The following is a 15,649-nucleotide window of genomic DNA, read 5'->3' as shown; positions in this document are numbered from 1 at the left end:
TCCTGGGGCTTGAACTCGGGGCCTGAATGCTGTCCCTGAGCTCTTTTGCTGAAGGATAGTGCTCTACCACTTGAACCATAGCTCTACTTCTGGCTTTTTTTGGTGGTTAATTGGAGATAGTCAAGGGTTTTCCTGCCTGGGCTGGCTTTTGAGATTGTAAAATCCTAGGCCTCCTGGATATGAGCCACAAGTTCCCAGCCACTTAGTTGTTTGGAGGAACATTTTTTTGTATTATAGCACTGTACAAGCTATTCTAACAGTGATCTGGCTTATCTCTGCAAAGCTTAATAGGAAGTTGTATAATGTGAAAGTTTTAAGTACTGAGGGGAGAAAGAGCCATGTAAATACATGTAATAAGCCTGTAGCATATGTAAAGTTTTCTTGGCTTTTATCCTACAAAAGACTATTTTTAGTATGAATTTACAGACTGTAAGATCATGGACTGTTTTTTATGCTATGGCCTAATTTTAAAGGTCCCTGTGTTTTTAGTTTGTGCTAAAGTGCCAGTGTATTCAAGATTGATTTGGTTGTATACTATACTTCAAAGTACATCCTAGTGTAATATTCTATATTATAGCTGGAGTTTTTAAGCTGCTAAACACATCCTATTTTTGAGAGATATAAAATGAAGTATAGGAATCCTCCCCACCCCACTTTTAAACCCAAAGATCGATTTTTGGCTTTCACCAATTCTTGTACTGGTTACAGTGTTTGGTGCTAGTGACTTTAAATTTTTTTCTGTCAGGTCTAAGTCTAGCAAGGGGGTGGTGTAAGAGGCTACTTGTGTAAAAGATGAAATATCTTGCTCAATCCCAATAATGTGTTTTTGCCAATCTTAGGAGTAAATGTAAATGCTACAGTTAACCCTAAGCAAGTCCAAAAAATGTGGGCTGATTTACAAGTTAATGTCCTGTTTTCTAATTTGATACCTTAATTTCGTGTTTTTTTGGTATCAGTCTTGGGGCTTGAATTCAGGGTCTGGGTGCTGTCCCTCAGCTTTGCTCAAGCCTAGCACTCTACCACTTGAGCCACAGCTCCACTTTTGGTTTTATTTGGTTATCAGAGATAAGAACATCACAGACTTTCTTGCCTAGGCTAGCTTTGAACTGTCATCTCAGATCTCAGCCTCCAAGTAATTAGGACTAACTACAAGTAGGAACCACTAGTGCCTGGCTAATGTGATACTTTGTTAAAGCAAACAGCTAGGTTGTGTATTTCTCCAAATCTGAATAAGCCAAATACTGGAATACCCTAAAAGAACAAATTTATATGGTACTTAATGTACATGATCTGAATTTAAAACATGAAATTAAAGTTTTTTTTCTCCCCAGTATCTTGTTTTATTTAAATAACATGCCTAATCTTAGAATGCACACAACTAAACTGGAATGATGAGAATGTTTGGCTGGATAAAGGCTACTCACTTGCTACTAACCTTAACATTATTTGGGACTTCACTTTCCTACCACTGTTAATAAAAACACTTGTAAAATTTCCAAGGTTTTCAAAGTTGAGTAAAGCAGGTTTAATTAGCACAAAAAAACTCAAATTGCCAAGAACCCTTTGGTTTAGTTAACACCCCTGGAAAGAGAGATCACTCACAGTGGAGAGGTAGCTGGAAGAATTTTAGCGGCTCAGAGCAAGGCTATATTTTCTGTACTGTGCTGCAGTTTCTTTACATTGAACAATTAGCCACATATGCCAAGTTTTTTTTTTTTAATGTATTTTCAGTCTGAGACTGACAGGAAGTGGTGAAAGTTCTAAAATGTAAGGCAGGAGTAGACAAGAGTTACTGAGTAAGGGTAACCTGAATTTTTGGTCATATGAATACCTCATACCTTAAGAAATACACAGAAATAAAGGTTCTGGTTAGCTTTCAGAAAGTGGTGACAAGATTTCCCCAAACTAATGAACTTAGTAGTGATGGAACGTACTATGCAGGGCTGCTGCTGGCCATACTGTGAGTCATAGGTAAATGTCACTTTTTACTATCATTTTGGTGGCCATATCATATATAAGGAGGAAATCCAGGTCCATAACCTATTAAGAGCTCAGCAAATTATATTCTCCCAAACGGGCGTGAGGAGGGCAAAGGGTTTTAGCTGCGCTTGCAAACTTCCCAGTTTAAATTGCATTCTAGGCCATTACTTACATCAGTCGTGGGACTTGAACTCTGAGCCTAGGCGCTGTCCCTGAGCTCTTTTGTTCAAGACTACCACTAGCACACTACCACTTTAAGCCACAGCACCACTTCCAGTTTTCTGGTGATTAATTTGCAACTAAAGTCTCAAGAACTTTACTGCCTAGACTGGCTTTGAACTGTGATCTTCAGATCTCAGCCTCCTGAGTAGGTAGTATTACAGGCCTGAGCTATCAGCACCTGGCTCTTCTAGGCAACTTAAATAACAAATCCACATCTAAAGCCTCTTACACAAATAAGGAGAAAGTCTACCAGGGTAGACACATCTTTGAGAGAGCAAAATCTAAAGAAAACCAAGATTTTTGTTTTGCTCCTAGACCAGTTTATTTTTTCTCCAGCATTCAAAAAAAATTGATCTGCAGAAAACTAGATTACAAAGGCCTCTTACTTTACAAACTACTGTCAAATTAATTTACATGCATCCCTTTTTTTTCTAAAAAGGGAATGAAACAGCTTTACACACACACGTCATAATAACCAACACTTAGAGAAGGCAGAGGAAAAGACCCAAGGAGTCGTTTTCCATGACTACTAGGATAGCTTATAGATGTTAACAGCTGAAGTAAACAAGTTGCTTATATCACCTATTTATCCAGTTATCACCGTAAAAATAAAGAACATTTCACTCCTGTGGCTCCTAAATCCTCATGATCCTCTTAAAGAGTCCCAACTACTGCTCAATCTCAGCCTTCCCATGCCAAGATATAATTTTGAGACTAACAGGAACATGGTCAAATACTACCATGAAAATTATAGAAATTTAAATTTGGAAAGATGGTTAAAATACTGAGTCCCAACAACTTGGGAGATCTTGGATTCCACCTTATTTTTCTCATCCTAAAAGCAACCTGTTGTTTAACAAGTACTGAGGAATGGAACAAGTATATTCAAAAAGCTTGTCACATGGTAGGTATTCCATGAAGGACCACTTTCTTATACGTGGAAATAGCACCCATTGCTCAGGAGTGTTAAGTAGGAATATGTGAGCAGCTTTAGGTGTGGCACGTGCCTGGCAGGTGCTTAGTAACAACAGCTTTTAACGTACATGGAAACCACAAAAGGTAGACAATTCATTGTAACTTAACAGCTGCCAAAAACATAGGTCCTGTCTGATTTACCACATTTAAAAGTTGCAGAGAATTGTCAAGTATTACTGTTAGGAATAATATTTAGCCAACCCCCCCCAAAAACAACAGCCCCAAATACTAAAACGAAAAACTATGTTCACCGTCTTAAAAAAAATCTCAACCAACCAAATATGTAACTTTAACTACCCCCCCCCTGGAATATTTTAACTTCAAAAGTAAGGGATAGAGGACAAAATATAAACACACATTAAAAAAAATAAAACCCCCTCTACCTTTAAGAACCACGAATTCAATGTAAACGTATAAAATACATTTTGTAATTCTATTAATTCTGCTTTACTAAACTCTAGATATCAATTTGTAGTATCTCCTTGAAAATAAAGGTATAGCCATTTTCCAACCTGATTGAACCAAGTTACAATTTGTGGACTCTATTTGACGGACTAAATTTTTAAAAATGGATCTCCATGTTGTATCTTCAGTGATGTGCATATTTATGTTTTTCAAAACTGTTGTAGAGGTTTACACTCCATTTCCAGATTTTAAATGAACTCACAAGTTTTTAAATACGTGGTAAAATACAACAAAATCAAATGTGATGGGATCAATGTATGACAAAACTTTATAGCCTAATAAGAAACTTAGGAATCCAAAGTTTTGTGACACTATAAAAGTTATTTATTCACTATACAGTTGTGTCCCCTATAAAATGTACATGTGAATCACTAGAAAGTATTTGTGAACAATTTCTCCATTACAGAATATACTAAATCAGTTGGAGTAATATCTGTCTGCCCCCAAATAATTTAAATATAGCACCCAGGGTCTCCTTTATGTCTAATGCAGTTACTCATTTTGAGAATTATTTTCTTGTATGTTTGAGACAGAGTTTAACAATATAATATATACAGCCACTGCACAGTAAATGAATTACAGATTAAATCTTTTTCATTATTAATGGGATGCAAACAAGAGGAATACTGGATACTTTTAGATGGCAGATAACCATAAAATTACTTATCTTTGATATAATATTGGGTTGTACAATTACATGAGGGTATGGTGTAAAATGACACCCCAGAACCCTGAGGCACATGGTAATGATTCACTAGATTTTTGTGCTCAGTAGACCTTTATTATCCATTCTCCTTAATTATCCAGTAAAATGTTTTGTCCACACTAAGGACACATTAAATACTCACTGAACACACTGACTAGGAAGAGGTGCTTAGAGACAGGCCCTTTCAGCCAGATGTCAAGTATAATTGGGATTTACCTGGGAAACAGTGGTTAAAGATGTAAACTGCATGTGATATACAAGTAAATAAACTCAGATGCCAACACAAAGCATTTTTTAGCAGAAAATACTGGCATCAGAATAAACAAGGCAAGACTTGCCATAAATGGAACTGAGTTTTAAGAAACAACCAAGAAAAGTTTATATTGGACCATACTCCCCCCCCCACTCAATTCAGGTTAAGACAGACCAATAGAGGCACCATAGGAGACTGTGGCTGTCTTCCTCCATGTTCAGACATCCTAGAGTCCAATAACTTATGAATCAATATAAACCTGTTCATATTTAGGGACTGATTTCCATAAGTACAAAATCGAATTGCCTTTTATTTGTCCTAAAATGCTTACTTTCAAACTTGAAGGGACTTCAATTATTCCATGTAGTTTCGATAATTCTTTTATCTTTTCAGACCAGAGTCAAAATATTCGTACAGTATTCATACTGCAGCACCTTCCACCCACCCTTTGGTCGCTTGAACTGCCCTTCTTTGGTTCTTTTTCCGCTTTCAGATCTTTCTTGAAGTGTAGTAAGCAGAACTGTACTGGGTATTCCAGCTGCAGTTTGGTCTTAAATAAAAGAAGGATGTTTGTCAGTTTGGTTTTCTTTATTCTTCTCTGTGGTATACAGGAATTTGTTAGTTGACTGGATGTAGCAGCTTACTGGGCCAAATTCTCATGAGATAGTACAGTAGTTCCCAGGTCTTTTCCCTGGGTTGTAATTTAACAGCCCAACTCTATGTAGCACCTGTCCTTTCTCACACAAGCACTTTTTGTCCCGCTTACTTGGCTTAAGAGGCAAAGTTTCAGCCTTTAACTTTTGTGTTGATAATAAATACAGCCCAGAGACAGACACATATCACGTACTCAAAAATAATCTAAAATTAACTTAGAATACTGCACACCAATCCTCACCAATCACCGATAGGATCCAGGTCCTTTATGATTTCAACTATTAGTCTGTGTGAAGTGAAATTTTAGAAACAGTATTTGGAAAAAAGAAAAGTATCTTCCTAGGGTTTTGTGAAGAGTGAACAAGTCAACACAGCCTGTTAAGCAGTGTCTGGCACATCTCCAATAACAAACTATCAGCTCTACTATTATTAAAATATCTAGAATTCAACCACAAAATACCTAAACAACTTCCTCAAAGTGATTATCATCACGTAATAAATGCTCACCAACATTCAGTAGAAGAATTTTAAATGTATCTTTTTTACAAAGAGAGCCATAAGGAAAGGATAAATTTATAACCAACTAGTCCAAATTTCACTTGGATGTATCTTAATACTTTTGAATAACCTCCTAAGTTGCTTACCCTAAGAACAATCATAAAACAACTTTGAGATAGGAATTTTTAAGTACTCTGGAAAAGATGTAACTTTCTGTGAGGTTGTCATTTCCAAAGTTAGTTGTGCCTAATGCAACACTGATATTTCTAACGCTATAAAGGATTATTTCCATTGTTATTTAAAATCAGATCCAATACTATAATAATTCCAGTTAATCATTATTTCCTTCATTTTGTTTTTATTATAGCATGTTTGCTTAATTTACAGCAAGCAGAAAATAAGCTGGGTCTTGTTTTTGATCCAAACATTGATGTCTTAAAGGTTGTACACAATATTTGTTAAAAAGAACATATAAAAATACCTTTTTAGAAGCTTCTATAAGAAAGAAAATACAAAGTTTAACCCCACAACTTTCCTCTTTGCTAGAACTGCAAACTACTGCTACAGTTTTAAATAGACTTTTTTGTTGTTTAAACTATACATCCAGGAAAATCTAAAAAAAAATTAAAGAAACGTGCATATAAATGATTGCATAGCAGAACATGAACATTAACTGCAAACAGTAAAGAAATCAAAGTTAGATACACTACCAAATATACAAAGGTTCTAGAATCAATCCTTTAAACACATTCCACAAACAGTATTAAAAAACCATCTTTGTTCTTATACAGGCAGGGCCTAGACTTCTAAAACCAAAAATTTAAAAAAGTAACCTTCCAAAAGAAATCATTTCCCCACGGCATTTCTTACTCATATCTGCAAACAAGCAGTGTGAGATTTTCAAAGATGCTAACTTTTATTCTGAAATGATCCTGGACATTTCAAGTCAGTCTTATTACTTCTCAAATGTTTCAGAGAAAGACTAGAAATTATAAATAGTTAAGGGAATTATTTCCTCATTTGAGTCAGATACTATATTGATAATCAAAAACTAAGAGATGAAGCTCTTGCTTAAAACTAATCCTTTTTTCAAAATTATTTTGTTTCATGGCACCACAGAATCAGCTAGGATGCTAGTGTCTTTCAACTTGCCTCACATTAAATAAACTGAGGTGTGAAGAGCAAGCCTCCCTTAAAGAGGCAGGCGGACTTTGATACAAATGCATGTGCCAAGTGCTCAAAGCATCAAAATTCAGTTATTTTTACACACTACACACTACACACACATACACACACACACAGAAACCTACTTTGAAACTATCTAATGCTTCTAATAGCAGTAAGAAAACTAAGTAACAATATTCCTTAAATTGGAGACTACATAAAAACAACCCTTTCCCCTTAAAATTATTTCTGCTGCTGACAAATTCAAATTTTAAAGGGAATTCTTCTGTTCCAAATCTTAGAAACCAGAAAAAAAAACCCAAAAAACAAACAAAACATTGAAGGCTCCATGTTTCAGCAAAAAACTCAAATTTTCGTGAAAATGCTATTTGACCCAGTTGGCATCATTCCCCACAACAGTGGGATTAACAAAAGAACTATTCCACACTGCATCATAAATAAACTATTATCACAGGCCTAGACATTTTGACAAGACATAAAGGTCCACCCTGAACCTAAATGTGTCTGAGCAGTCAGTGTTGTAATGTGGCTACAACCTCACTTTTGTATCATTCTATCTTATTAGCAAGCTACATTTCTAGGTTAACAGTTCTACCAAATATTACTATGAAAATTTATTTTAATAAGACAATGTTGCAAATTATGGTCAACCAACATCTTTTCACCAAGACTTCAAGCATAAAAAATGAGAATCTTTACAAAAATATACAGAGACACCACAAATTGGTAGCTGCCCATAACATTAAACAAACCAGACTCTTAAGAGTGGCTTCTCAACACCATATCATTTTAATTATAACCATTGCCTGGTACAGGGAAAACTAACAAGTGTTTTTATGCATCATTGCAACATTGTATTCCTGATAATTTAAGTATACCAAACTATGAATAAATGAGTGATACATGCCTAGAAAGTATCATGGTTTATACTATCAGTGGCCACTGGACTTAGGACTAGTCCACGACCTTGATCTAGATTTTGACCTAGACCTAGACTGTGATCTTGACTGAGATTTGGATCTAGGTGGTTCTTTTTTCCTTGATTCCTTTTCATATCTTGAGCCAGACTTATAATGTGTTTTGGAATCTGTTTTAGAGGTGCTTCTAGTTTTGGTGTGAGATGCAGACCTAGAACGAGATTTAGCCTTCATTTCTTTCTTGGGCTGGGACTTGGACCGTGATCTTGAATTGGATTTAGATCTTGAAAAAGATCGATTTCGGTGTTTGAATCTTTCAAAACAGAGGAGAGATACAATTAGAGTAAAAATTAGATTCTATATTAATCAAATTACTTATTTTTTAGAGAAAAAGTTCACTGTGAAATTGAAAAAATACACAAGTCTTTTTCAAAACAAAGTTATTTACCTATCATTGTCGGAATGGCTTCTGCTACGCCGTGGTCTTCCAGTCGGTCTACTGCTGAAAAGCATATCAAAAAAAGCAAACAGTGACAAATGTCTATTTACAGAGTCTTAATTCATTTAAAATGGAATACTAAAATATTTTTTCAATGAAGTACTTGATACATACAATTTCAAGTAAACAGGTAAAATATTGTGAACAAATACATCTTTCTTGAGATTGTGCCTGTTGCATAGGCTAAGCTCAAATTCCAATTCCTCCCACTTCTACCTTCTGAGTAGCTAGGACTAGAGGCACATGTCACACTTGGCTACACAGCCACTTTAAAAAGACAGATCACTGTACATCACTTACTTTCTAGGACTGTAAGATCTTCTATAGTTGTAATCAAAAGACCGACTTCTTGATCTCCTCCGCTCATAACTTCGGCTTCTAGAACGTCTGTATCTGTCATAGTCATCATAACGTGAAGAGCTGTACACATTCCTCCCTTCCTTGGCTTTCATTTGATTTGGTGCTAGGAACACAGAGAACAGAAATATTTAGAAACATTAAAAACAGTATTTAAACCCACAAAATGAGTTATACATTCCTCTTTCTTGCATCCCTTTATACCAAGGAAAGTGAGTAATATATTTTGGAATCTGTTTTAGAAATGTTTCTAGTTTTGGTGAGATGCAGACCTGAATTAGCTTTCCTTCCTTGGGTTGGGTCAAGGTTATGGAATATTAATTTCAGGCATTTATTTTCAGGATTTGTATCAGAATTGCTTTCTGTTAAAAAATAACCCTAACATTCTTCTATTTTCTTTTTCCAAGTCTCCTCACAAGGTTGTCCAATATAGGATACCTACCTTTGACTACAGGAATTTATACCATAGAACTACTTCAAATTCTAAATCTGGCCTATGAACTATGTGCAGCACCAAAACATAGTAATATATAAATATGCAGTTCTGAAAGACAATGACACAGAAAAGCAACGGACAGCTAACAAATTTCTCATACAAACCTATACATTTAGTCATCATTCTGGTTCAAATTTGTAAGACAGACACTGTCCAGATTCAACAACTGGAGAAATTACCATTAATTTATAACTACCTAAATGCTCTCTCAGCAATTATTTTAATTTGTATCTTTCAGTATCTTGCCCAGTATTAAATAGGATCCATTAGGGTTTTCAAGAGTTGACTAAACTGCCCAAATAGTTCCAAGAAACCTTATGACATTTATTTAAAAGCAATGTATTATACGTATGTTAGGTATAAGGGTACTTACTCTTCCGATCTCCCTGTGCAAATTGTATTTCAATTTGACGTCCACAAATCCACTTTCTGTCCAAATTATGTAAAGCATCTTCAGCATCACGAACATCCTCAAATGTACTAAATGTTAAGGGGCTTGGGAAGTTTTGTAAACTTTAATGAAAGCTCAGTTGATAAGTCTGGGATAGTTCATAATCTCTAGAAAGCCAACCACATCCTACTTACTACTTGGGTTGATCCAGCCATTAACACCAGAGCAATAAAAGCACCTGTGTTTTCCTACGACATTTTGGAAACACATTGCAATAAGACCTGTCGTAACTCAACTACCAAAATATGCTACTAAAACTTTTCTCTCAACAGGAAAGAAAACCAAAATTGGTCAATTCTATGTTGGGCACTAAAGTAGAATTTCTTAAATCCAAAATATTTATATTCATTTCAAATGAAAACACCAATAGTTCTTGTGTAAGCAAGCAAAAATACACCTTAACTTAGAAAAGATTAAAGCATTAATTTTGAATTTATTTTTGTCAGATATAGCTGATACTATTTATTCATGTAGTTGAGTACTTTGCATGACTCAGGAAGAACAAGCATGCTAGCTTCTCCTTGGTATTAATAGTCAAACAACCATGATACCAAATGCACATTACATCCATGCAGACTGTAAATCCTATCAAGAAACAACAGATCATTTTAAGGATTCCCACACTGGAGAGCCTGAAGTGTAACACTAAACATACAGAAGTGGGTCTTAGACTGGTTTCCAACTTCAGAATTTCTAACAGAACCCATGTATACACTTAAGGCAATGTTTGATTAAAAAAGACTTGGAAAGGAAGCTAGCTTCGTTTTGGGGTGAATTTTTATTCTATACTAAAAATCCTATACTGGCCTGAGCATTTCTATTTCAAATGTAAACCTGAGAATAAGAGCATAAATTTAGATAAATTTATAATATAATTTATATAATTATATAATACATAAATATAATATACATTTATATAATATATAATAATAAAATTATATAACATATATAATTTAGAAATAGTTCCTGAAATGACATTCCTTTCAAGACTAATATTAGTGTTCTTTTATTTCAGAGACAAAATGGTCTACACTTCAGCCTTACTAGACTTCCCGTGTTTTATCATGGAAGAAATTAAGACTGTAGTTTCCAGCTCTCTTCCCGTAGGTTGAATGGAAGGAGAGGGTTCCCCAAGTCTTAAGTAACCAGGTATTTAACATGAAAAGGCCAATGGAACATTTAGGGCCAGAAATACTGTAACCTAATTCCTTCAATGTTAATTGTACTCAGGCTCCTAACTAATGAAAAGGAATAGTTTACTTATGGGTACACTCTCTTTGTTACCCAGAGAGACAAAATAACTTAAGAGAATTTATATCAAAAGCTAGAAAGATAATTAACAAGAACTAAGTACCCTCTGATGCTGTCCTCAAAAAACAGGATTCTAGGCTAGATAGTAAGGGTATACATTTTTTGTTAAGCCAGGGAAAGGAAGAGAAGGCTAATTAGGAATAGAATCAGGTAGGAAAGAGTAGGTAAGTTGTAACTGATACTAGTTATGGACAAATTTGTACTTCAGTCATCTAAAATAAACTTACAGCCTGTTACTTATTTCTTTCAAGCTATTTTACAACTACAGGAAGACCTAAAGCATATGTATAAAGCACTATCACTCTACTTGGATTCTTCATTTACCATCCCTTGTTCTCATGTATCACATACTCCTGGGCTAAACTACTGCAAACTCTTGTTTCAAGGCCACCCTAAACCAGGTAAAATCAGATGAACTTTGTAAACCACGATAGATCACTAGCTTTATTTTCCAAGCTAGAAAAAGCTAATATCCTCTCTGTAATAGACTTATGCAAATGATTCCCAAAGCTGTCTGTGATCACTGACTCTGTACAAGCAGCCTTTGGCCTTCCCTTCCAAGCCTTACTAGGACATGACAACCTGAAAGTGGCAAGAGACTCACTGACTTTTAAGTGGTAAGAATTCCTCCTGTGTAGTTCACAGCCCAAATCTTTGTTTTGTAAGGAGATGATCTCACTGAAGGGAAGCAAAGTCATTTGAAACTCTGGGTCAAGGATCAATTTCCCATAGATCTGGATTAGGTACCTACAGAGAAGGCCTTCTGCAACCTACTCAGGGCCAAATGATCACTTTGCAGGGCCAGCAGGCTTCAGAGTTAAGACTCCAGAATTTAATAGGAGTTTGTGTTCCTGGCAGCCAGTTAAGAATCCATCTCTTTTTAATGCTAGCATAGCTGACCCTGCAAGACCACCAGAGCTCTTTCTAAGTAGCATCTGGTACATGCACCTATCTCTCCTTAGGTAGAGTTCTCATGCTATTCCAAAGAGCCTCTGATCACTTGAGCTAACCCAAACATGCCAAACTGAAGCTTAACATGTTAGACCCTGTTATACTTTAACTTGAAAACCTAAGAGAAAGTGCATTTACACAAGACCACAATCACATCATAGGCCCACACAAAGAGTTACAGGTTACATGTTTTGTCACTACACCAAACCAGAATTCTGAAAAGTAACTGCTTATAAAACATTAACCAAAAAAAAAAAAAAAAGAAAAAAGAAAAAGAAAAAAAGTTAATTCTGTAGGATACATCAGGTATGACTCCTTTAATCTTGGCCATCATTCAACTTCATCTTGACCTTTAACTCTTTTAGTGCTTGTCAGAAGGACTTGTCATGAGATGCTTGGCCAAATATGACAGATGGCTTTATCTTTAACTTTGAAAAACAACCATTTCCCCCTCTGTAGATAAAGCGAGGCTTTGTCTCCCATTAGGCTTGTCCTTCTTCCAGCTTTTCTTTATTTTTCTTTTCCCAAACTCTCCCTTCTCTTCAAGCCTGATCCTTAAGAGGTCTTTGGCTTGTCTACTTGCCTTAAGTGTTGAACTCTACTCTAAAGGTTCTTTCATGCTTTCTCTTTGGGGTCGCCATAACTGTACAGCTTTACATTCTGAGGTAACAAGAGGACAGCAAATTAGGGGACAATATTAAAGAAGTTTACCTCATTGTTATACAATTCGTTTTTGATCAAGTGATTCAAATTAACAAACAATACTAAACTTTTATTGCTAAGCACAAGAACATATTAACTTTTAATTGACTTATATTAAGATGGTAGCAAATTTAAATCACATATTATATTCATTGATTTGAGTTTCAGCAGCATGGATGGGAATTTTAATAATTAACCATTTTTGGATTAACTTTAAGAAACAGTAAGAGCAATGTGAGTCAGAATTAATTTTCAAAAATTTGAAGCCATATGACATTTATTAGAGGACAAAAATAAACTACTTCTTAGATGTTGTTACCACTTACATAAACTTGAATTTGAAACTTCAACACCCCTCACTAATCAGCCATCTGAAGAAAGGATATTGAACATAAGCAAATCCTCTTGGACGTCGAGTGTAGAAATCAAGTGGAACATACACATCAACTATAGGACCATAACGACCAAATTCACGCCGCAAATCTTCAGACCTAGAACGCCATAAAGAGAACTCAAATTTTTAGGTTCATATTCTTAAATTAGTTTATAAGCAATTTATGAGCAATAGTTAACTTCTCAGAAATACCTTAATCAATTCAATGAAAGGGCCCCAAGGGTCCTAGCTATATCCTTGCCCTGGAGGACCTGACATGGACAGACTTCCTAAAACCTAACATTAAGAACCAACTTTAAAGCAGGGCATGGTGGCTTATGTCTGTAATCCTAGCTGCTCAGGAGGCTGAGATCAAAAGGAGTAAGGTTTGAGGACAGCCCAAGCACAAGCTTAAGAGACCCCCACCTATCCAATAAAAGCTGAGTGTGCTGGTACATGTCTTTCATTCCAATGCCTTAACTAGTGCTAACAGGAGACTTGTGGTTTTGACCAACCCAGGCATAAACAGAGGCCCTATTGAAAAGATTGTTAGGGCTGGGAATGTGGTTTAGTGGTAGAGGGCTCGCCTAGCATGCATGAAGCCCTGGGTTTGATTCCTCAGTACCACATATCACACAGAAAAGCCTCAAGTGGTGCTGTGGCTCAAGTGGTAGAAGGCTAGCCTTGAGCTGAAGAGCTGAGGGGCAGTGCCCAGGCCCAATGAAAAAAAAGACTGTTAAACAAAGAGAGTTGGAGACATGCTCAAGTCAAGGCCCAGAGTTCAATCTCCAGGGAAGGGAAGAAGGGAGAAGAGGAAGGAGGAGGGAAATAGGGAGGGAGGAAGGGAGGGAGAGGAGAGAGAACAGCCACAGAAAAACATAAGCATAATTTAAAGCTAAAACCGCTAAAGAAATGGCTCATGCCAAGACCTCATCCCAATTCAAACCCCAGGGGAGAATAACCACAGAAGAAGCATATATATAGAGATGCGTATGTACATTTTTTCTTTTTCTTTTTCTTTTTTTTGGTCCGCTTGTGGGGCCTGAACTCTGGGCCTGGGCACTGTCCCTCAGCTCTCCAGCTCAAGGCTAGCTCTCTACCACTTGAGCCACAGCGCCACTTCTGGCTTTTTTCCTTTTGCTTATGTGGTGATGAGGAATTGAACCCAGGGCTTCATGCATGCAAGGCAAGCGCTCTGCCACTGAGCCACCTTCCCAGCCCGGTACATTTTTTCTTAATCAAGGGAAGGCAAAATTCAAGAATGTGTTAAGATTAAATGCAGTTTGTAGAGCTAAGCACAGAGGTACTGTCTGTAAATCTGTTTGGGATGTTGACACAGGAGGGTTACTAAACTTGAGCTCATCCTGGAATTACACAACCCAAACATGTAATCCCAGCTACTCAGGAGGCTGAGATTTGAGGATCAAGATCCAAAGACAGCTGAGCAGGAAAGTCCATGAGATGCTTGTCTCCAATTAACCACCCAAAAAGCACAGCGGTGACTCAAATGTTAAAAAAGCTAACTGGAGCAAAAAAGTTCAGAGATAGGGACCAGACCGAGTTCAAGTCCCCAGATGGCCAAGGACATGGACACATACAGACACATACACACAACACGGTCAAGGACACACATACACGCACGCACACACACATGCAGCTTCTACATCTAATGCTATTTTACATTACAAAGGGATTACTTTAAAAAATCTTCTTTTACTTTTCACAAACATTACCACAGAATTAGATTCTATGTTTTATTTTTTAACCCAAAACTGTCGACAGGATCAGACACTACTTTAATAATACCAATAGTAGGAGAATATCTAAAAAAAAATCAGAATCCTAACTGCATCTCCGCCCTTAAATTTCCAAGTAATAAATGGGAAGATGCTGTAACGATTACTACTGCTGCCTTTTCTTCTACTTAATAAGACTGAGTAAGTAAATCACGCAAACCTAACCCTCCCCCACTACAAAAAAAAAAAAACACCCCATTTAAAAAAAAAAACAAAACTTGGCCGATTAGGGAAACACAAAACGCGGTGTGGCAAGGTGTCCACCAGGAAATTCTGAGGGTAAGCCGGAGTAATTAAGGGAATTAACCAAAAACAAAGCCAGGAGAGACGTTATCTCCACTGATCTAATTTAGCTGCTAGCGTTCAAAGGGGAGGGACTTCCTCTATAAGCCCCTGTCTCAAAGGTAACCAGAATTTCCGGGAAACACTAGTCCATTTAGCCCGGGGCGGAGGGTGGGGGGGAACCCCAACAACCTCTAATTTCTCACACTTCACCAGTCCTTTTCTTGCAGTAGATGAAACATCAAAATAACGGCCAAGGGAGGGGACGAATGGGTACCAGATGCTGGTCCGGGGGGTGGGGGTGGTAGCACGTCTTCCTTCCTCAATCCGTTATTTCGCTACGGTGTTTTAACGGAAACGTTTAATTGGCATAAAAGAAAAGAAACAAGCCACCCAATCCTTTCCGGGCGAGGGGGCGTGCACGCTCCGGAACGTGGACCGGAGTTGAATGGGGAGCGGAAGTCGGGCCTGCAGGGCCGGCTGCGCCACGAGGACCCGACCCACCCCCGAAAAGCCGTCCCGGGCGTGCCCTCGCTCCCGCGCGGCGGGCCTGGCGAGCAGCGCGGCCTAGTCGGG

The 15,649-nt window shown here is 37.1% G+C and overlaps 1 protein-coding gene across 5 annotated transcripts in view; it reads right to left on the bottom strand.

Annotated features, from left to right (window-relative positions):
- Positions 1 to 2,358: 2,358 nt before the first annotated feature.
- Positions 2,359 to 15,649, bottom strand: part of Srsf10 (serine/arginine-rich splicing factor 10) — a 13,622-nt gene continuing 331 nt past the window's right edge. Inside the window, exons 2-7 of one of the 5 annotated variants that reach the window (XM_013034050.1) lie at positions 13,009 to 13,113; positions 9,581 to 9,684; positions 8,655 to 8,817; positions 8,304 to 8,357; positions 8,067 to 8,168; positions 2,361 to 5,151 (exon numbers count right to left, since the gene is read on the bottom strand). In XM_013034050.1, coding sequence (XP_012889504.1) covers positions 5,091 to 5,151; positions 8,067 to 8,168; positions 8,304 to 8,357; positions 8,655 to 8,817; positions 9,581 to 9,684; positions 13,009 to 13,113 — 589 coding nt within the window. In that variant the 3' untranslated portion in view covers positions 2,361 to 5,090. Of the gene's footprint in view, positions 5,152 to 6,094; positions 8,169 to 8,303; positions 8,358 to 8,654; positions 8,818 to 9,580; positions 9,685 to 13,008; positions 13,114 to 15,649 lie in introns of those variants that run through there. The other 4 variants (XM_013034065.1, XM_013034057.1, XM_013034042.1 and 1 more) reach the window with 4 other exon arrangements.

The sequence above is a fragment of the Dipodomys ordii genome, unplaced genomic scaffold, assembly GCF_000151885.1.
Source record: "Dipodomys ordii isolate 6190 unplaced genomic scaffold, Dord_2.0 Scaffold6, whole genome shotgun sequence".
Classification (NCBI taxonomy): domain Eukaryota; kingdom Metazoa; phylum Chordata; class Mammalia; order Rodentia; family Heteromyidae; genus Dipodomys; species Dipodomys ordii.
This window is presented reverse-complemented; position numbering and strand designations above follow the sequence as displayed.